Here is a 21746-nt window from a genome sequence, read left to right as displayed (position 1 = left end):
GTTTCTTTAACAGTAAGGACGGACTACGTGACTCTGGTCAGAGGCAGCTGGGAGCAATATGTCTAAACTGTGGGGTCTCTTGGCGCTTGCATCCCGAGTTTCACCCTGAGAATTAGCAGACTAAGGAACTAACATCTGGAGTATTCTCCCAAGTGTATAGGTAGTTGTGGCATAGTAGAATTACATTACATACCACTCTATACAACTAGCCCTATATAGACTCATGTATACCATAAGCTCATAAAGGCTACATACGGTTTTCTAGATTTTTTTTTTTTTTTGCATCCTCCTCATGCTCCAGCCCTTGCCTCCAACCACCCATCACTTGGAGAATAAGTAAATGACTACATACCTTAATTCACTCATATATACACTTTTGTATAGGTGCAAATGTCCTTATAGTCAGAGATAGGAACATGCATAGGCTTAAGAAACACACAAATTCACCAGCATTATACTTACATTTCTTTTGGCTCCAAATATTTGAAATATCTCCACTTTTGGTTGAATTTAAAGCAAAATTATTTTTTAGTTCTTCTTTACAGAAGTCTACATATTTTTGTAATTGCTTTATTCCATTATCACTCAAATACTAAGCTCATCTTTTTTTTTTAAACTCATCCTTTTAAAGCATATAATTCACTGACTTTTAGTACAAGTATCCCCTGTTTTTTGAAAGTTCAAGTTTGGCCACTTCGCTTTTATGGAAAACCTGCATTAGCAGTTGCTTTTGCTAACTAAAAGGAATCTGAAGAGTGTTTTCACTTTTACAAAGAAAAGGGAAAATAGCATGCAGCATTCGTTTTGCATCAAGAGAGGCAACTTGCACCTGAGCAGCGAGAGTGGTGCTGCTGAGCTCCTTTACTGGGAACCACACTCAGCATCCCAGCAACAAGCCACCTGAGCTTTTGAATTGTGTCTGTGAGCCTCTGTGCTTTATCTAGATTTATTCTGTGCATCTGTTAGCAAGATGTATCCTAAGGTATCAGAAAAGCCCAAGAGAGGTGATATTCGGATCTGGGAGAACTCAATTTTTCCATACAAATTAATAGTAATTTCTTTTTTTTTTAAAGATTTATTTATTTATTTTAGGTGGGGGGGGAGAGAGAGTGGACAAGCGGCGGGGGACGGGGCAGAGGGAGGGAAACTCAAGCAGATTCCATGCTGAGCTCGGAGCTTGATGCAGGGCTCAATCCCGTGACCCTGAGATCACGACCTAAGCCAAAATCAAGAGTCGGTCACTCAACGGACTGAACCACGCAGGCACCCCAATAGTAATTGCTTCTTTGCTTTAGGACATTTTAGCTTAGGAAAGGTTTCATAGGAACACTCTACTTTCAGATAGTAGGGGAACCTGTATTCACAGAGTTGTGTATCCATCACCACTATGGAATTCAGGAACACATTCATCATCCCAAAAAGAAACCCCACGTCCATCAGCAGTCATTCATCATTCCCCTCCTCCCTTTAGCCTCCGGCAACTGCTAATCTATTTTCTGTCTCAATGAATTTGCCTCTTCTGAACATTTCATGTAAATGAAGTCATACAGATTTCCACATACCATATTTTGAAATACTGAAAAATTTTAAATCAGTCTAGCAAACTGTTAGGTAAAATGTTTTTATCCTCCTATCTTGAAAAATACACCATCATGAAGAAAGTCAGGTTGCAATTTAGAATTCTCAGACTTCCCAGAATTCTGTTTCTGGAGATGGCAGTGTGGAGAGAGCCAGCCCCAGTCCTCAGCTGCAAGAACACCTTGGCTCCATGACCTCTTTACCTTTGATGTAGCTCCAGTCAGAACACATAGCTCAGAGCAGGGCTTCTCTCACCAGGGTCTAAGGGCAGTATTGCCAGTAATGATATAAACAACCCTGTAGATATTGCTAAATCTATTGAAATGATTTCTGATTTCCAGTAGTTTGGGATAACTTCTTTAAGCCTCCAAATCCCTGTAGAGGCTGTTTCAACTGTAGCTGTAGTTATGAAGGGCAGAATATGGCATACTGAGTGTACTTGAGAAGAAGCTATTATTCCCAATGATAGCTGAATCTAAGGTGTTATGAAACCTATGATAAGATAGACACACAAAAGCTGGTTGCATGGGTAAGAGGCAAAGTTGGAACTGGCAATTTTATTACAGTTGCAATAGAACAGCAGTTTCTGAGAGACTGTAAAAAAATAATCTGGACTATGATGATGGTTGTATGACTGTAAATTTACTAAAAAACAATGAATCGTACACTTAAAACAGGTGAATTTTATGATATGTAAATTGCACCTTGCTAGATCTATGGGTTTTTAAAAAGGATTTATTTATTTATTTTGGGGGGGTGGACGGAGGAGAGGGAGAGGGGGAGAGAGAATCTCAAGCAGACTCCCCGCTGAGCATGCAGCCTGACTTGGGGCTCAACTCAAGACCCTGAGATCATGACCTGAGCTGAAATCAAGAATCAGATGCTTAACTGACTGAACCACCCAGGTGCCCCTAGATCTGTGTTTTTTGTTTTTCTTTTGTTTTTTAAAGTAATCCAGACCTTAGTTCAGAATGATGTTCCAGAGTCTATTACTCCAATTTAGCATCATGCTACTGACTGCCAGTCCTTGGAAACCACCTGTCTGTCACTTACCTGTCATTCACCAAGGCCATGAGTCCTGAGGGAATGTGAAAGACTGCAAGTTTTGTCATTTCTTGCTAGGGTGGGTTTTCCTTAAGTAAAAAGTCTCATGAAAAGAAAAACCCTCAGATCTTAACAATTAGTGCATCTAGATGAATAATATGTTGGATTTCATTGTACTAATATTACAACTTTTTGTAAATATGGAAATTTTTCATATAAAAATTGGAGAGAGGGGTGCCCGGGTGACTCAGTCAGTTAAGTGTCTACCTCTTGGTTTTGGCTCAGGTCTTGATCTCAGGGTCTTGAGTTCCAGCCCTGCATTGGGCTCCACACTGGGCATGGAGCCTACTTTTAAAAAAATAAATAAAAAATAAAAAATAAAAAATAAAAACTTGGAGAGATAAATCATTAAAAATCAAATGGTAAAAAAGAACCCTCAGCATTTCTGTTACAGAACCACAGAGACTATGAATATTCATTAGCTCTACTGAGTGCTATTAGTTTTGTTGTTCTTTTGTTCACTAGTTTCACAAATAGTCTACCTTACCATCAAAAAGAATATTTAAAAAACCAAATTTTAGGGTCACCTGGCAGGCTCAGTCAGTGGAGCATGCTGACTCTTGATCTCGGGGTTATGAGTTTGAGCCCCATGTTGGGTGTAGAGATGACTTGCAAATAAAATCTTAAAAAAAAGAAACCCAAATTTTATTCCACTCCCTCCACTAGGTTATATGGGCTCATGGGGAAAGGATCTTTTTTGACTGTTCTAAGCAAGAGCAAAATGATTCTGGGATTATGCATTGGAAAACATATTCTTTAAAGAAATATTTTTTCAAGTATTTTAAAATAACTTATTTTTTCTTATTACAAACGTACTCCTTACTCACCATGGAAATTTTGGAACATATTGAGAATTAAAATGAAAATAAATTATCTATACATTTATAACCAAGAAATGACACCTTTTAACATTTTGCTTTTTAAAAAGTGATTTAGGGATGCCTGGTTAGCTCAGTTGGTGGAGTGTGAGAGTCTTGATTTTGGGATCATGAGTTTAAGACCCACGTTGAGCATAGAGCCTACTTCCAAAAAAAAGAAAAAAAAAAAAGAAAAAGTGATTTAACCAGTACTAACAGGTAATATAGTCATGGCTGAACTACTAATGAATTGGATAACTAGATAATAGGAAATCTGTGGGTAATAATTGTTGAAATTAGGTGATGTGTGTGTGTTTATTTACCATTCTATTTTTATATAGAAAATTTCCATAATCTAAATTTTATTCATTTTTTAATTTTTTAAAGATTTTATTTATTTATTTGAGAGAGAAAGAGTGGGGAGGGGAGAGGCAGAGGGAGAAGGACAAAGCAGACTGCGCTGAGTGTAGAGCCCAGTGTGGGGCTCTATCCCATGACCCTGAGATCACGACCTGAGCTAAAATCAAGACTGAGCCACCCAGGTGCCCCCATAATCTAAATTTTAAAAGAGAAATCTATTTGAAAACTCCAAAATTCTTCTGTGTGGCCAAAATTTTAACTGGTATGAGTTAAAGACATGGGAGTCAATATTTATTTCAACATACAAGGTAACGTGCATTTCTACCCACTAAAACTAAGTGCTGTTGTCTGTGTGAGAATACTGAGAAAAATAATTTTCAACCTCTAATTGCTAATGTAATTATTTATTTGGTGGAGAGATAATTGGTAAATTAGAAAGCAATATAAACACAATAAAATGTAAACAGGAAAAATACCAGGGGTTGCAACCCAGTAAGCCCTGAGAGAAGGGACTCCCTGTGTCAGCCCATTGCTTAGGTGCAGGATCCTGGGAAGGTCACTTTCAGTTCATCCCCTAGTGCCGCAGGCAGCCAAAACCAAGAGCTTAAGGTAACATAGGATTGTGTGCTTTCTTTTCTTTTCTTTCTTTCTTTCTTTTTTTCCTTTTTTTGGATTGTGCGCTTTTGAACCAGCAGAACCTGGATTTAAACTCTGCCTCCCCTGCTTCCTACCTGTGTGACCTTGAGCAGGTTACTTAACCTCTATGTGTTTTAGGTTTATTCCTCTGTAAATAAAGGAAATAAAATCCATCTTAGAGATTTGCTTAAGACTCACCTGAGGTCATTTATAAGCAAAAGGCAGTGTAACATAGTGGATAAGTGTGTAGCCTCAGGAAGCAGACTGCCTGGGTTCTGTTCTTGGCTCTATCAACCCCGGCAGGTACCTTAACCTCTTTGGGCTTCAGCTTCTCACCTGTAAAAAGAAAAATGATAATAGTAGTACCTACCTCCTAGGTTCATTGGTTGTGAAAGTTAGTATATGTGCTGCCGAAGCGAGCACTGGTTGTGAAAGTTAAATGAATTATATACAGAAAGCATTTAGAATAGTGCTGGGTGGGGGCACCTGGGTGGCTCCGTTAAAGTATCCGACTCTTGATTTTGGCTCAGGTTATGATCTCAGAGTTGTGGGATTGAGCCCTGCATCGGGCTCCGCTCTGGGTGTGCCAGTGTGGAAACTGCTTGGGATTCTCTCTCTCCCCCCCGCCAAAAAGAGTAGTGCTTGGTGCACTGTCAGTGCTGTTATATGTGCTTCAGTCTTCATATTGCTTTTTTTTTATTGAGATATAATTTGCATGCCATGAAATTCACTATTTTAAAGTATACAATTTAGTGGTTTTTTAGTATATTCACAAAATTGTGCATCACCATTATCTAATTTTAGAACATTTTCATCACCCCAAAAAGAAACTTGTACCCATTAGCAGTCACTCCCCATTCCCCTTTTCCCCCCTAGCCCCTGGCAACCATTAATCTATCTTCTGTCTGTATGGATTTGCCTTTTCTAGACATTTCATATAAATGGAATCATGAAGCATGTAGTCCTTTATGTTTGGCTTCTTTCACTTATCACGTTTTTTTTTAATCTGTTTTTATTTTTACTTTTATTTTTAAATTAAAATCTGCACCCAACATGGGGCTTGAACTCACGATCCCAAGATCAAGAGCCGCATGCTATACCTACTGAACCAGCCAGGCGCCCTTTTCACGTGGCAGGTTTTCAAGGCTCATCCATGTTATAACATGTACTAGTATTTCATTCCTTCTGACGGCTGAATAATATTCCTTTGAATAGACATGCCACATTTGTTTAAGCCCTCATATTATTTCAAGCACATAACACATAGTAAATGCTTAGAACCCAGTGGTCTTGTCACCCAGAGCCTTGGGGTTGAGGGCACAGCCTCAATTGTGTTCCATTCCAGATGGAACAGTACTCAGGGAAGAAGCCCAGGTCATGAAAGGCCACCCGGATGCAGCTTGGTGCTGGGCCTCTCTTTGCCTGCCATGCGTAGTCCCGCCTTAACCTTCCGTACACAGGTCTCAGAAACCTCAAGTTCCCTGTTCTGTCTGTCCAGCCACACACAACCTGGTAAGCTGCTCTAGTTCTCAGTCCCTCTCATCTGCTCTCTTAATCCATTGTTTCAGTCCTCCTCTGGACCTGATTTCCTTAACCAGTCCACATCACTTTGTGTTTTGGACCTTTGTTACTGCATGAGTTTGGGTATATTATATTATCCATTGCTGCATAACAACTTACTCCCAAACTGAACAGCTTTACAATCAATATTCTTTTTTTATTTTTTAAAGATTTTATTTCTTTATTTGACAGAGAGAGACACAGCGAGAGAGGGAACACAAGCAGGGGAAGTGGGAGAGGGAGCAGTAGGCTTCCCACCAAGCAGGAGCCCGATGCGGGGCTCGATCCCAGGACCCCGGGATCATGACCTGAGCCGAAGGCAGACGCTTAACGACTGAGCCACCCAGGTGCCCCAATATTCTTTATTTTTAAGGTTTCTTTATTTAGAGAGAGAGAGTGAGCAGGGGGAGGGGCAGAGGGAGAGAAAGAGGGAGAGAGGCAGACTCCCCACTGAGTGCAGAGCCTGATGTGGGGCTCCATCTCACGACCCTGAGACCATGACCTGAGCCGAAACCAAGAGTCAGACGCTCAATGGACTGAGCCACCCAGGCGCTCCTATAATCAATATTCTTATCTCAAGTGATTTCTGCTGAGCAGCTCAGCTGGGTGGTTCTGGCTCAGAGTTTTTCCTGAGGTTGAAGTCAAACTATCAGCTGGGACTGTAGTCACCTGACATCTTGACTGGAGCTGAGGGATCCCATTACAAGTGGCTCATCCACCTGCCTGGTTGTTGGTGGAAGGCCTTTTTTAGCTGCCACATGGACCTTTCCATAGGGGTGCTTGATTGTCCATACAACATCATGACTGGCTTCCCCAGAGGGAGTGATGGAAGCATGAACAAGGAAGAAGTCACAATGTTTTTTATGATGTACCCTTGGAAGTCAGAGGGGGCTACATGCAGGTGCAAATGCAGGAGGCCAGACTCACTGGGAGTCAGCCTACCACATCAGGCCCTTGTCACCAAATCAGCTCCACCTCTGGATTACTACTGCCTATTGCCTCTGCTTTCACACTAGCATCACCAGTCTGACACTGGTTTGCAGCCAGCCTGAAGGTTTGCAGCCTGAAGTTCCTCATTTGAATACCACCAAAACAAAGTCTGTAAATTCTGTAAATTCATCCTCACGGAGGAAAATGGTCCCTCTCACGCTCAGGTTGACCTGTCCACCTGTACCTACAGCCCCATCCCTTCCCAGTTCAGGGAAATCCCCTCTGCTTGCTCCATACCTTTGCCCTCCCCTGTCTGGCTGACTAATGCCTCCCTTGACTAACAGCGTCTCCTAGAGAACATCTGTTTGCCATGGACTTTGGACATTCCATCTGACTCAACCCTCTGATGTTTATGTACTTTTAATTTCTATGACTTAGCACAGCTGACTCATCGCTGCCTGGTGCATGTTTTGCTTCGCTCTCTGATTGGTGGTTCAACTGATTCATGTAGCCTGATACGACTCTAATATGCCCCAGCAACTGCAGCTCTGCACTCTCCCCAGATTTCTTTCTTTGAAATGTTCACATTTGCCCAGATCTTCCAGTAAAACAACAGCAATAAACAAGTAAACAACAACAAAAAATCTCTCTCTCTCTGGCTACCTCAATGATTTCTCAACCCTTACCCCCTGTCTCCTCCCCACTTCTCTCTTCTTTCCTGTCAATCCTCTAAACTGAGCTATCTAGGGGCGCCTGGGTGGCTCAGTTGGTAGAGTGTTCAACTCTTGGTTTCTGCTCAGGTTCCTGGGATCAGGCTCTGCGCTCAGCGTGATCTGCTGGAGATTCTCTCTCCCTTTCCCCCTGCCCCTCCACCCACTCGCACTCTAAATCAATCAATCAATCAATCAATCTCCCATCCAAGTATTAACCAGGCCCGACCCTGCTTAGCTTCCGAGATCAGATGAGATCGGGCACTTTCAGGGTAGTAGACAAATAAATAGATCTCGAAAAAACTAATAAAATGAGCTCTCTCTCTCTCTCTCTCTTTTTTTTTTTTTTTTGGAGACAGAGCGTGTGCTTGCGAGCTCGGGGGGAGGAAAGTGATAGCCCGTGAAGAGTGAGGTTGAGATGCCTAAATTTTTGTGGCATACAGCAGATGAAAGGATTAAAAGAGTCAGGAAAGTGGGACAGCTGGCTGGCTCAGTTGGTGGAGCATACAACTCTCGATGTGAGTTAGAGTCCCACATTGGGTATAACGATTACTTAAAAATAAAATCTTTAAAAAAATTTCAGGAAACTAGACATGCCAGAATAGATCTGTTATGTTAGTCCAGCAGAAGATCCACTAGAGGATTGGGCCCAGAGAACAGCGCAGAGGAATCCCATTTATCAGGGCTTTCAGGAATGCACTGGTGAGAGGGACGCTAACGTCACTAAGAAGCTCAGCGGTGCTTTCCCCATGGGACATAACTGATGGAAGGAGGGGCTGTCTTAGGACTTGGCTCGCTGATAGTAACGGGGATGATAGGACCCTGATGTAGTATACCCCACATGAGGGCCCTTAATGGCAGAAGCCAAGGGTTTGTAAATTCAGAGTGGCCGCCAGCGACCCCGACCGGTGGAGAGCTTCAGAGTTTGAACAGAATAGAAATTCCCTGGGAGGAAAGTAGATGGGTAGCCAGTGAAATACTGCTTCCCATGTATAATCCAAAAAGTACAAGGATTAATAAGCAGGGCAGTGAGGGAGACAGTCACCCCAATAAAAGTCCACAATTCCTTGCCCAGTTTCCGTACCTGAACCAGTATTCAGACATAGAAGCCAGCGACCAAAGACGTGGCCAGGTCCCCAGGGAGAAGGACCTAAACACTATGGCAAGAATAAGTTTGTAATTGTTGCTCCAATCCTTCCCCAAAGAGATCTCAACATTTATGTGGATGACAGAGCACTGGGGAAAGGGAATGTGAGAGAGTGGAGGAACCATAGTAAAGTATCCTCCAAATTGGGAAGGCGCTTTGAGACCAAAACACGAAGCAGGCAACTCCATATGGTTCACACAGAGTTTTATTCAGGCTAACTTATGGACAGGGGGGTCGGGCTGCTGATGATCTGAGGCTGAGCAGCTATTCTCTGCAAAGTTGAGATTTAATTCACAGCTTTTATAAAGACAGGAGATGTGAGGGAGAGCATAGCAGTAAGATCAAAGTGTATACATTAACATGATTAATTACGAGTAGTAATTATCCTCCTGGCATCTTCTGTGCTTCAGGAGGGGGAAATTATGTTATCAGTGTTTGTATCTCTATTAGTGAGTTGGAGACCATGACAGATCTCTCAGTGCTCTCCCTGCAGGATGTGATCACAGAAATGTACATCATTCTTTAGGGGGCCAGGAACAAGTGGTGCTGGAGTGGCCATTGAGCTGGCATAGTTAAGATGGCAGGCCAAGGATAGAGTCACTCTGGCCATACCAGACATTTGGATGACTTTGTGCAGAAGGTCAGAGGTCAACTGATACCCTGAGACCTGAAGGCCCCCCTGTTAGAATGGGAGCAGGGGCGCCTGAGTGGCTCAGTTGGTTGGGTGTCTGCCTTCAGCTCAGGTCATGATCCTGGAGTCCTGAGATCGAGCCTCACGTTGGGCTCCCAGCTCAATGGGGAGCCTGCTTCTCCCTCTGCCTGCCGCTCCCCCTGCTTGTGCTCTCTCTCTCTCACTCTCGCTCTATCTCAAATAAATAAATAAAATCTTAAAAAAAATAAAAAGAATGGGAGCAAATGGATTCCTGAAAAGAACCAACTCATGGTGAGTCCTCTGGGTCCACAGACTCACTTGTTGTCATTTCCCTCATCCCTAAATGTGTAGTTGGTATTGACATTCCTGGAAGTTGGACTAACCCTCACATTACTTCCTTGTCCTGTAGCGTAAGAGTTATCGCAGTAGGGAAGGCCAAGTGGAGGAGCTGACACCACAGCTTGCCCACCCCCCAACCCCAGGCCAATAAAGGATCCACAAAATAGCATTGCATTCCAGGAGTGGGGGGTGGCAAAGATTAGTGCCACTCTTAAATATTGAAAAGATGAAGAAATGTTGCTATCATATCCCTGTTTAACTGGCCATCGTTGACCCTGCAGCTACTGGATGGACCTTAGAGAACGACCGAAGACTACTGAGAGGAAGTAATCCCGGTCAATACCAGCTGTGCCAGATGTGGTGTCTTAACTGGAGCAGAGCTCTGCAGCCTCCGGTACATGGTTTGTGGCCATTGATTTGGCAAATGCATTCTTCCCATCCCATTGAGGAAAGAAGATCAGAAGTAGCTCGTATTCCCAGGACACCTGGCTGGCTCGGTCAGTTAAGCTTCCGACTCCTGGTTTCGGTCCAGGTTGTGATCTCAGGGTTCTGAGATTGAGCCCTGTGTGGGGCTCTGCACTCTGCATGGAGTCTGCTTGAGGATTCTCTCTCTCCTTCTGCCCCCACCTCCACTTGCATGTGCTCTCTCTCTCTCTCACTCAAATAAATAAATAAAATCTTTTTTTAAAGAAATAGTTCATATTACCACAGAATAGATAACAAGCATTTACAGTTTGCCACAGGGCTATGTCCACTCTTCAGTCTGCTGTTGTGATATAGTTGGAAGAGAACTAGAGCATTTGGACTTCCCACGTAACATCACGTTGACCCAGTACATGGATGATATCATGCTGCTCGGGCAGGATGATCCTACAAAGATTTGGTGACCTGCCACTTCACCAAAGATTCTAGAAGCCTGATGGTCAGCAGCATGCTTGGACATTTCCTTCTAAGTAAAAGACAAGTTGCTGCATCTCCTATCCCTTACTGGAAGGAAGGAAGCCCAAAGCCTGTTAGGAATCTTTGGATTCTTGAGGAAACACATTCCACACCTAAGAACACTCCTGCTGCCCAAACGCTGGGTTCCATGGAAAGCTGTTGGCTTGGAGTGGACCCAGAGCAGAAAGAAGCTCCCCAGTAGGCCCAAGCTGTGGTACAAACAGCCTTTCTATTTGGACTGAATCATCTAGCAGAGCCTATAGTGTTGGAGGGGTAAGTATGGAATAAGTGTGGCATTTAAGGCAGGTCCCAGGAGAAGAATCGCAATGTAGACAGCTTGGGTTATGGAACAAGCTCATACCAACTGTGATGAAGAATTACACTCCTTCAGAAAAGCAGCTCCTAGCTTGGTACTGGGCCCTGGAAGAGATAACAAATGACCATGGGTTCAGAATCCATCATCACTAGCTAGGTCCTATTGGACACGTAGAGTCACAAAGTCAGGCAGGCCTAGCATTAAAGCCATCATAAGGTAAAACCAGTATCTCTGGGACTGAGCACAAGCAGGACCAGAGGGCACAGGCAAGCTGCATGAGTCCATAGCCCTCATAGCCCACATGTTCATGTCACTCACTGTGCTTGTCCTGGCACCCCACCCCTAGCTTACACCTGTGGTCGTTATGAGCTAAATGAGGAAGGAAAAAGCCCAAGCTGGGGTATGAATGAATCATCTCAGGATGCAGTATAAGCTGAAAATGGTGGCTGTGGTATAGTCTCACTTGGAGGAGGTCTTGAAAAACAGTGGTGAAGGAAAATCTCCCCAGTAGGAGGAGCTTTGAGATGTGCACCTAGGCATCCACTTTGTGTGGTGGAAGAATGGCCCAAAGTTAGAACATATTTGTGCTCATGAGCAGTGACCTGGCTGGTGGGTGAAGCATCAGAATGAAAGACATTGGAAAATCAGAGACAAGAAAATATAGGAGTGGATGAACATATAGGAGTGGACACCAATGGGAAGTTTTTTGTATCACATGTTAAGGCCCACAAGTAAGTATATATTATAAAAGATGTGCCAACTAGGCAAAATAACTTGGTCAATTAACCTAGGCAACCTTTGTTAGAGGCCCCCTCTACCCTCACTGCTGCATATGGGTACCTGAACAAAGAAACTATGGTAGCAGAGATGGAGGTGATACAAAAACCTAACAGAATGGATGGTCATTTACCAAAATATAGCTGCTGCTACCACTGAATGTCTAATCTGCCAACCATAAAGACCAATGCAAAGCTGTATTCCTTAAGGAGACCAAGAGGATGCTGGGTGACCGGCTGACTACATTGGGTCCCCTTTCTCCTGGAAGGGCCAGCTTTCACAGGGATAGACATTCATTCCAGGTATGCAGTTGCCTTTCCTGGCTGCAGGGACTCAGGAGCACCATTCTCTGGGGGCTTAAATACCACCTGATCTACACACATGGAATCTCACATGTGTCGCATCTGACCAGAAGACACTCTTCATGGCACAGGAGGTCGGGAAGTGGGCCCACTGGTCATATTACATACCTCACCAATCCAGAAGCTGCTGGATAGATAAAGTATTGGAATGACCAATTAAAGATGTAGTTGAAGCTCCAGCTTGGAGGCAATACACTGCAATGATGATGTTTCTCCCAGGACATCATGGTGTATGCCTTCAATCAACTTACTATGCTGTGTCCCTGACAGAAAGAATCCATGGGTTGGGAAACAATATGTGGAATCCATGAGTGGCCCTAGTTAGCATCATTCCAATGACCCAGTGGGCTTCTTTGTCCCTACAACTCTGGGCTCTGCAGAGTTAGAGGTCTTGGTCCCCAAAACGGGCATGTTCTTACCTGGGGCACAGCAAAGTTCCCAATGGACTACAAGTTATGGTTGCTACCAAGCACTTTGACCTCCTAATGGTCAGAGACTAGCAGGTAAGACAAAGAATCCCTGCTTTATCAGAGGTCATTGACCCCATAAGTGGGAAGAGCTAGGGCAGCTATTAGACAGTGGGAACAGGGAGGACTATGTATGGACTCTGGTGAGTTTTCTGGGTGTCAGTTGGCACTCTTTTGCCCAAATGTGACTGTGAAGAAAGGCAAGAACTATAACCTTGGCCTGAGAAGGTGCTCGGATCCCTTAGGCACTGGGACTCGGGGTACTCACCCAGGGAAGCTAAGGTGGGAGCTGAGGGATGAAAATTTCCTTTCAGGGAGAGTGGCCCCTGAGAGCCCTGAAGGAGCTGTTCCCTGAATATGGATGGAGAAATAGATCCATGCGGTGCTCAGGGCGGACTAGAGTAGACATGTGTGTCCCTCAGATGCCTCCGTCAAGTCAGGGCTTGCTGCCCAACTGCAAGAAGATGTGTTTAGCTGAGAGCCTCCAGTTTTAACTCCTTCAGGATCTGCTCAAGTCACACTCTTCTCCAGTGGCCCCAGGCTTTGACTGAGCAGGACAGTGGTACAAGGGCTTAGGCTTCTCTGCCCAGTGCTAGACTCCTGCTCCCGGGTGGGCTGGCCGACTTTGTCAGGTCTGTATCCTTCCTTGTCTGACAGCTCCCTCAACCATTCCTGCTTTTTTCCTTGACTTTCTCTGGTGTTACATCCCAGGGATCATCTGTACTCTTAATTCCTTATCAGTATCTTGCTTCTTGGAAACCAAATTGTGACAGCACACATTTTAAAATTTCTCCAAATGTCGGCCTTTTCCCTTCCCACAATCCCTCATATTGTTTTTCATGGATTCAAATTGAGAATTTTAGACCTCTCTTCCCAACCTTTCTAGCCAATCCTTCCTTCTCCACTCTTCCAAACTCTTCCTTCTCCATTCTCCTATATACCCACTGCAGCATTTAACTACTGATTCCCTTATGTTTAACTTTTTTTTTTCATGTCTTTGACATGTTTTTGGGGGCAGGAACTATTTTTTTAAACTTCTGCATGTTCAGAGCGACTAACTAATGTAAGGGCTACATGGAAAATGCTATGTTGACTTTATTTGATAATGAAAGCCCAGTCCTGGGAACCTATTAGAACACAAATAAGGCCAAGTGGATTAAAGGCAATTATGGAAGTTATGGCTAGAGGGAACAAAAAGTCAGATGATCCTGTGTGGGCCCCACATTTGGCTGGCTTTCATGCCAAAGTTTTCTATTCTTGACAGACACAGTTCATCTACCATGAAATACCAAACAGAATTTCTGTTGATCATTTTCAGTAATTTCTTTCTTAAAAAATTTTATTTATTTATGTAATCTTTACACCCATCGTTGGGATCAAACTCACCACCTGAGATCAACAGTTGCATGCTCAGTTGGTTGTGTCTGCCTTCAGCTCAGGTCGTGATCCCAGGACCAGATGGAGCCCCGCATCAGGCTCCCTGTTCAGCGAGGAGTCCGCTTCTCCCTTTCCCTCTGACCTTCTTCCCCTCTTGCGCGCTCTCTCTTTCTCAAATAAATAAGTAAAATCTTAAAAAAAAAAAAAAAAAAGAGCCGCATGCTCTTCCAACTGAGCCAGCCAGGCACTCCCATTTTGAAGAATTTCTAAGTTGACAATTGAATTGTATCATTACAAAAAAAAAACCCTGTCTGATCAATGACCCTTCTTTTACTTGGGAGAGTGTTGGGAGGAAAACCTTTTTCCCCTTCCAACTTGGATACAGCGGTTGGGGATCTGCAAATTAACTGACAAAAGACAGATTAACAGGAGAAAAGACAAGATTTATTTTCACTTTGGGAGGTGGGGGGAGCTCCCAGTAATGGAAAAGGCCTGGAATAACCAAAGTTTATATATCTCAATTTAACAAAAGAGTTTATTTTAGGGCTTCAATGGGACAGTATAGAAGGTTCTACTGGGCTTTCTGATGTTAATGGAGTGGGCAGTGTGTCTCTACTGGGCAGCTGAATTAGCAGGAAGCTCCCTTTGAAGGGGGTTAGTAGTAGCTGAATCTTCAGGAGGCTCTGCTTTGAGATTAAGAGAATTTCAGATAAAATTTCTTTATGCAACTTGTGTAGCTCAAATGTTTTCACTTTAAAATAATCTTTATACCGACCCTGGGAGTCCAAGAGGGTCTCCACAAGGGATAAGGCCTTGTCCAAATATCTCAAGAGAGGAACCTACCTGAGATCTTGGCATACGTGTAAGCATGCCTGTGACCATTTGCTATTGGGAATTAAGTGGTACCTGCGGCACCCCTGTTACCGATCGAAGGCAGGCAAGAAAGTGTCAAGAAGCGTTTCTTCTAAAAGCTCTTAAAAAGGAAAAAAAGAGAGAGAGAGAGAGCGAGAGAGCGCAAGCATCGCTGTTCTTTAAGAGGGCATGGTGCTGGGGGAGAAAGTGCACATCGGTCCTGGCCGGGCGGACCACGATCTGGGGCCTGGGGGCCAGATATGGGGAACCTTGGGTAGCATCCAGGTTCCACCTTGATGGCTCTGTTTGCTCAAGTTACTTCCTCAAGTACAGACTGAGGATAATAGTATCTAAGCCTTGGAGTCGTTGAGAAGATTCGCTTACAGCAGAGGTAGGGCGCCCAGCTCCGCGCGAGCGCTCGCTAGGGTCGGTGCTTTCCCGGAATGGGTGGGGTGGAGAACAGAAACCTCCTCAAGGGGGCTCCCAAGACTCGCGTCATTCGCTGCTTGGGCTGGCTTATAAAAGCTCCACCAGAGCCCCAGATCAGTTTTAGTTTCTCTTCTTTCGGAAGAAGCCTCGCGGTGCCCAGCTGGGGAACGTCACCCTCGCGGAGCGCAGAAGCAAGCGAGGGGTCGGGTGGTTGCGGCGGCGGCCCGCAGAACTGCGCGCGCCGTTCGCTTTCTTTCCATTCGGCTGCCGTCGCGGTTGGCTTGCAGTCTGACACCGGGATCGGGCTGGTGAGTTCTGGCCTCTCGACCCAGGGCCGAGCGGGAAAGCGAAACCGCTGGGTTCAGCTAACGGCGGCGAGGAGCGCGCACTCGCTGGCCCGGGGCGCGCCTGGCCGAGCACCGCCCGCGCCCGCCCCCGGACTCCTCTATAAGTTTCGATTCTCCCCGGAGCAGAGTCCCGCGCCGCGGCCGGCGAGCGCAGCGCGCCATGGCGGACCCGGAGGTGTGCTGCTTCATCACCAAAATCCTGTGCGCCCACGGGGGCCGCATGGCCCTGGACGCGCTGCTCAAAGAGATAAGGCTCTCCGAGGGGCAGCTCCGCGAGGTGCTGGAGGAGGCTGGGCCCGACCGCTTCGTGGTGTTGGAGACCGGCGACAAGGAAGGGGTCACCCGGTCCGTGGTGGCCACCACCCGAGCCCGGGTCTGCCGTCGCAAGTTCTGCCAGAGACCCTGCGAAGACCTGCACCTCTGCAAGCTCAACCTGCTGGGTCGGTGCAACTATTCGCAGTCGGAGCGGTGAGTGCACGGCGAGGGGAGGGGTGGCGGCTTCCCAGGGCCCCAGTCTACGAGCGGTGTTAGGACTGCTGTCCCGCGAGGGGGGCGCCCTCGTGGGGACCTCGTCCCTCCAGTCTCGCGCCTCTCTGCTTCCCCTGCTCCGCCCGCGCTTCTGCTCTTGGCTGTTATTTCCGTCCAGCGCCTCCAGACCCGTCCTCGAATTTGGCTAACTCCATATCGCCCCGGGGAAGACCGTGCTTAACTCCCCACCCCCAGAGGAATGCAGCACTTTTGGGTCAGCCTGGGTCTAGAGCACTTAGAGGCAGCTTTGGGAACGAAGGAAAATGCCTCCACTGTGTGGAATCTTGAGTCCTTCTCGCTCTGCTACCGTCGTCCCAAGGCGCGTTGCGCCCTCCGCACCTGGATTGTCTGTACCGCAGCGAGCTGGCCCTGCGCTTGGCCCTCCACTCCTAGCCGCCCCCGTGCCCCTCCTTATCACTTTTCTGATCTCTGAAGCTAGTCCGCACCCCTGACCAGAATGATCCTCTTCAGGGTTGCCGATGAAGTAGTGTCCACTCCCAGCGCTCCTGCCCCAAGGTCTCCGCGGTGGCCCGAGCGGGTGACTGCCCGCTCTTGGGACCACTTTGAAAGAGTGCGCCGTATGTCTCAGGCAGCCGCTTCTGGGTTTCCACTTGTTCATTTTTTGCCTCCTAAATATAGTGTGCCCCGAGGTTTGGGTTAAGCCTTTTGACCTGTCTTCCCAGTCTCTCCCGAAGAGAGCTTACTCCCTTGGGTTCAGCTGTCACGTCTACAAAGATGGCTTCCATGTGTCTATCGGCTGCCTCCGCCTTCCTGCTACATCTGGGTTCTTCCTCTTCCACTGTCCGAGCAACATCTATACCTGAATATGCTGCCCGTCAATCACACTCATCTTCTTTCCTCTAGGTCAGGGTCTCTGGCACTGGCCCAAGCCCTTCTTCACCCTTCACAATACTTTCATCACCAAGCCTTTTTCTTGAGGGCTCCTACCCACTTCCTGCTGGGTTCCCCCATCCCATCCCACTTCTGATTGAGTGCTTGTTCAATTAGGGAATGATTCTCTCTGACCATAGTCTTTCTCCCCGTCTTTTCTGTCCCTGTGCACTTTTGCTCAATTATTTTTCTTGATATACTACTTTTCACACTTGGCCCCTCCTTAAAAACTTCAAGTTGGTGTCCAAAATGGTGGCCATCAATCTTTTGATCTTGTGCTTGTTAGCAAAAAGCTTTGGATTACTCACCCCCAGTATATGTGTAGTAAAGCGTACAAAAGACCGGTGTTTTAAATGGATGAAGTAGAGGAGATAATATTTAAGACATTTTTTAAAGGACAAAATGGTAGAATTTTTAAAAAGTGCTGAATGTGCTCCATTATTTAAAAAAATATTTATTGAATATGTTGTGAGGCACCAATTTGAAAGTCTATTAAGTTTTGGTAAATTACGAATGAGTATAGAGGGAATCCTCTAAGTCGCAGCAACCCAGGAAATCTGGGAGGAGGAAAGGAGGGCAGGGGGTGGAGGAGAAAAAGGGAAGGAACATTTTAGTACTATATTGAATAACAAGAGAGTTGGAAGGATTTATCTTTTTTTTTTTTTTGGTGCTTTTCTGTTGTTATTAAAAATTCTTCAACTGGTGTTGGCTTTTAGTTTTAAATGCACGTATCTGTTATATTTTAATTTTTTACTCTAGATATTTTCAAAATATACTAAAGTAGAGAAAAGAGAATGATGAACTGCTAGGTACCTATCATTTCAATTTAACAGTTTTCAAAATATGGCCAGTCTTGTTTCATTTATTTCCCTCTCCCCGTCCCCTGTCCCCAACTCCTAACGTGTTATCTTAAACCAAATCCCAGAGATTATGTGTTCCATAAATTCTTTAGTATCTCTAAAGGGTAAGGACGCAGTACAACAATCACAATTTTTTACAATTAGAATTTTAATGTAATCCTAACATACGGTTGGCATTCAAATTTCCCTGATTGTCTCATAATAGGACTTGCATTTTCAGGAAGAAACCTGCAGAGACATAATCCATAATTGTTTAAATATGTTACATATCCAATATATTTAGAAACTTTCAATTTCTTATACGCAATATGTTTAGACACTTTAGTTTTAGTTTTTGTTTTTTTAGAAACTATTTTTTTGTTTTATGAATATTATTATGGTATTTTTGTGTGTGTGGTTTGAAACATGAGAACCATTTTAAACTCCTAAATTGGGTTATTAACCAGCACTTTTATGTATTTTAAAAAGGGGAGAAATAATACAGGGATAATTTGGTCTGTTCAAATTTGGATGGATCCTCTGGGGAATTCATTAAAGTCTTTTTTTTTTTCTTTTAGTGAAGTGATAAATTCTTACTTCTTACATTTATTGGTCTTGTTGTATTTTTTCCTTCCTTTTTCATCACTTTTGAATTAGAGAATTACAAATTTTTAATCCATTAAAGTGTATTGTGTCCTCATAATAGGGCCCTTGGGAGAATTTTTTTTTGACTCAAAACCTAGAAAATATGTTTTTTCCTCAAGTATGTTTTAAAAATATTCCCCCCTTCTTAGAAATGTATAAAATCTTCTAAAACTTGACATGCAGGAGTCTAAGGACTTTCTTTGTGGATTACAGGTTAATGGAATCTGTTGACCAATTGATTGATACTCATATCAATTGCCTGAGGACAATTTGCATTTTGCTGGACTTATAAAATTTCCTTTATATTGCTTTATATAAAAATTCCTTTATATTCATAAATAGGACTTCTCTCTATCCTGCAGTTCTGGTCTTTCTTACGTTGCTTTCATTAAAAAAATTTTTTTTAAAGATTTTATTTATTCATTTGACAGAGAGAGAGAGCACAAGCAAGGGGAGTGTCAGGGAGAAGCAGGCTCCCTGCTCAGCAGGGAGCTCAATGCAGTGGCGGGGGTGGGGGTGGGGGGGGGGGTAGCTTGATCCCAGGATCCTGGGATCATGACCTGAGCCACCCAGGCGCCCCTCTTACATTGCTTTTAGCTATACGTTAGTCAACAGTGCTTGCTTCAATGTTGGGTATTGGCTTGTTTTGGTACATCAGTTTGGATGTTTCAGTTTGCTTTGCCGAAACATATGCCCACACATGGAGTTCTAATCCCAGTTCTGATGCAAACAGTGACTACCATTTAGTGAACAAATAACTATGTATCAAGCGCTATGGTAAGAACTTTAGAGATGGTATCCAAGATAATCTTTACCGTGGCTCCTGAGGTAGATATTATAAATCCCATCTTAATATAAAGCAGCTCAGACCCAGAGCTGTTTAGAACTGTACCCACCACAGAGCAGATAGCTGGCAGAGTTGTTGAACCCAGATCCATCTGCACGATTTCTTAACTAGCTGCTTGTGTGGTGAAGTAGCTGTGTGAAGGTAGGACCTTTCATTAATTCAAGTTGAGTGGGGTTTTTTTGTCTTTTGCTTTGTGTGTGTGTGTGTGTGTGTGTGTGTGTGTGTGTGTGTGTTTGCAAGCATGACTGTTTAACTGTGTGAAGCTGGATGTCTAGTGTTTTCAACTAGTTGCGGTTTTTGCCAATGTGGGTGTTTCCTCGGGGCTCTTTCCTGTTTGTATGCCTTTCCTGTTTGGTTAATTGTAACTTTAGGTGGGGTGGGTAGATGGGGGAGAGGCTTAATTGACTATTTAATAAATTGGGGGGGGGAAAGTCCAAATTGCAAAGAATAATATTCTTTTTTTTAAAAAAATATTTTATTTAGGGTGCCTGGGTGGCTCAGTTGGTTGAGTGACTGCCTTCGGCTCAGGTCATGATCCTGGAGTCCCTGGATCGAGTCCTGCATCGGGCTCCCTGCTCGGCGGGGAGTCTGCTTCTCCCTCTGACCCTCCCCCCATCTCATGTGCTTTCTCTCTGATTCTCTCTCTCTCAAATAAATAAATAAAATCTTCAAAAAAATACTTTATTTATTTGACAAAGAGATAGAGCCAGCGAGCACAAGTGGGGGGAATGGCAGAGGGAGACGGAGAAGAAGTCTCCCTGCTGAGGTGGGAGCCGGATGTGGGGCTCGATCCCAGGACCCTGAGACCATGACCTGAGCCAAAGGCAGACACTTAACTGACTGAGCCACCCAGGTGTCCCACAGGGAATAATTTAACAAGCATCAGAGTATTTATATGTATTCTGAATATGTAATATAACAAAAGTTATATAAAAGAAAATACAAGATAAATAAGCTTACAACTCACCTCCCAGAATAAAGAAATATTTATGCCTTTCATTTTTGCTTATCTTTTAAAATAAAATAAAAACCCTAACAGGCTGAAAATTATTTTCTATTTCCTAGTCTCGTTCCCTTCTCTCCCCAGGAGCAACCTCTATCGGGATTGTGGTGTGTGTTCTTCCCTTCCATGATTCTATAATTTCCTCACATACATGTTTGGATCCATGTACAAAATGTAGTTTTGTTTTATATATTTGAGAATTTTTATTCAATGTTATGTTTTGGGGATCTATTCCTGTTGATACATAAGGATCTAATTTATTCATCTTAACAGCTATATAGTATTTCATCCTGTGTTTTATGGCACAGTTCAGTACCCGTTGCTCCAGGAATGGTCATTTGGGATATTTCCAGGTTTTTGCTACAGTAAACCATGCTGCCAAGAATATGCGTGTCTGTTGATGCTTCTCCAGAGTAGATAGATCATTAGGAAATGGAATTGCTGGGCTGAATGGTTGCACAGCTTCAACTTTTCCAGATTCTGAGAAGTATTTTCATGTTTGAGAGTCCCAGTTTCCCCATCTTATGGCTGGCTGGCACTTGGCATTACCAAACTTTTTTTAATTTATGCCAATTCCAAGGGCATAAAATGATATCTTATTGTTTTCATTTTAAAAGAATTTTCTCTTTAAAGTTTTTATTATGTGATATTTAAGTCTTATAAAAATATATAAAGCGTCCAATGAGTTATCTGTGTACTCATGAATCAGCTTCAGAAATACAATATTACTCATTTAACCCTCCCCCCAAATTCTCTCTTTTTTTTTAAAGTAGGCTCCATGCCCAGCGTGGAGCCCACCATGGGGCTTGAACTCACCACGCTGATATCAAGGGTGGAACGCCTAACCGACTAAGCCACCCAGGTGCCCCTGAATTCCCTTTCTTGATCATCTCCCCCATCTTAAAGGTGATAGAGATAAATACTGTTCTTTTTTTCTCTTAAGCTTTAATAAGATGTCATTGACTAAGAAACATTGTATATACTTAAGGTATACAATGTGATATTTTGTTTTCCTTTTTTTTAAGTAATCTGTACCCCCAAAGTGGGGCTCAAACTCCAGATCTTGAGATCAAGAGCCTCATGCTCCAGGACTGAGCCAGCCTGGCACCCCTGTGATATTTTGATATATGTATACACTGTGAAATAATTTCCTCAGTCAAGCTAATTAACCTATCTCCTCATCTATTTGCTCCTTTTTTTTTTTGATGGTAGAAACACTTATGATCAACTTTCTTAGCAAATTTCAAGTATACA

The 21746-nt window shown here is 44.0% G+C and overlaps 1 protein-coding gene and 1 long non-coding RNA gene across 2 annotated transcripts in view; one reads left to right on the top strand and one right to left on the bottom strand.

Annotated features, from left to right (window-relative positions):
- Window positions 1-4829: 4829 nt before the first annotated feature.
- LOC141373914 (uncharacterized) lies at window positions 4830-15486 on the bottom strand. The gene is made up of 3 exons (XR_012380363.1): window positions 15348-15486; window positions 11174-11232; window positions 4830-4871 (listed from the first exon to the last, which is right to left on the bottom strand). It is a non-coding gene; the product is annotated as an uncharacterized lncRNA (long non-coding RNA).
- Window positions 15487-15549: 63 nt separating this feature from the next.
- ZC3HAV1 (zinc finger CCCH-type containing, antiviral 1) overlaps window positions 15550-21746 on the top strand; it is a 56351-nt gene continuing 50154 nt past the window's right edge. The window contains exons 1-2 of the mRNA XM_025854891.2: window positions 15550-15700; window positions 15866-16207. Coding sequence (XP_025710676.2) covers window positions 15900-16207 — 308 coding nt within the window. The 5' untranslated portion in view covers window positions 15550-15700; window positions 15866-15899. The remainder of the gene's footprint in view (window positions 15701-15865; window positions 16208-21746) is intronic.

This window comes from Callorhinus ursinus, unplaced genomic scaffold (genome assembly GCF_003265705.2).
Source record: "Callorhinus ursinus isolate GAN/ISIS: 27379988/994484 unplaced genomic scaffold, GSC_fseal_2.0 scaffold12, whole genome shotgun sequence".
NCBI lineage: Eukaryota > Metazoa > Chordata > Mammalia > Carnivora > Otariidae > Callorhinus > Callorhinus ursinus.
Note: the sequence above shows the minus strand (reverse complement) of the source record. Positions and strands in the feature narration are given on the sequence as shown.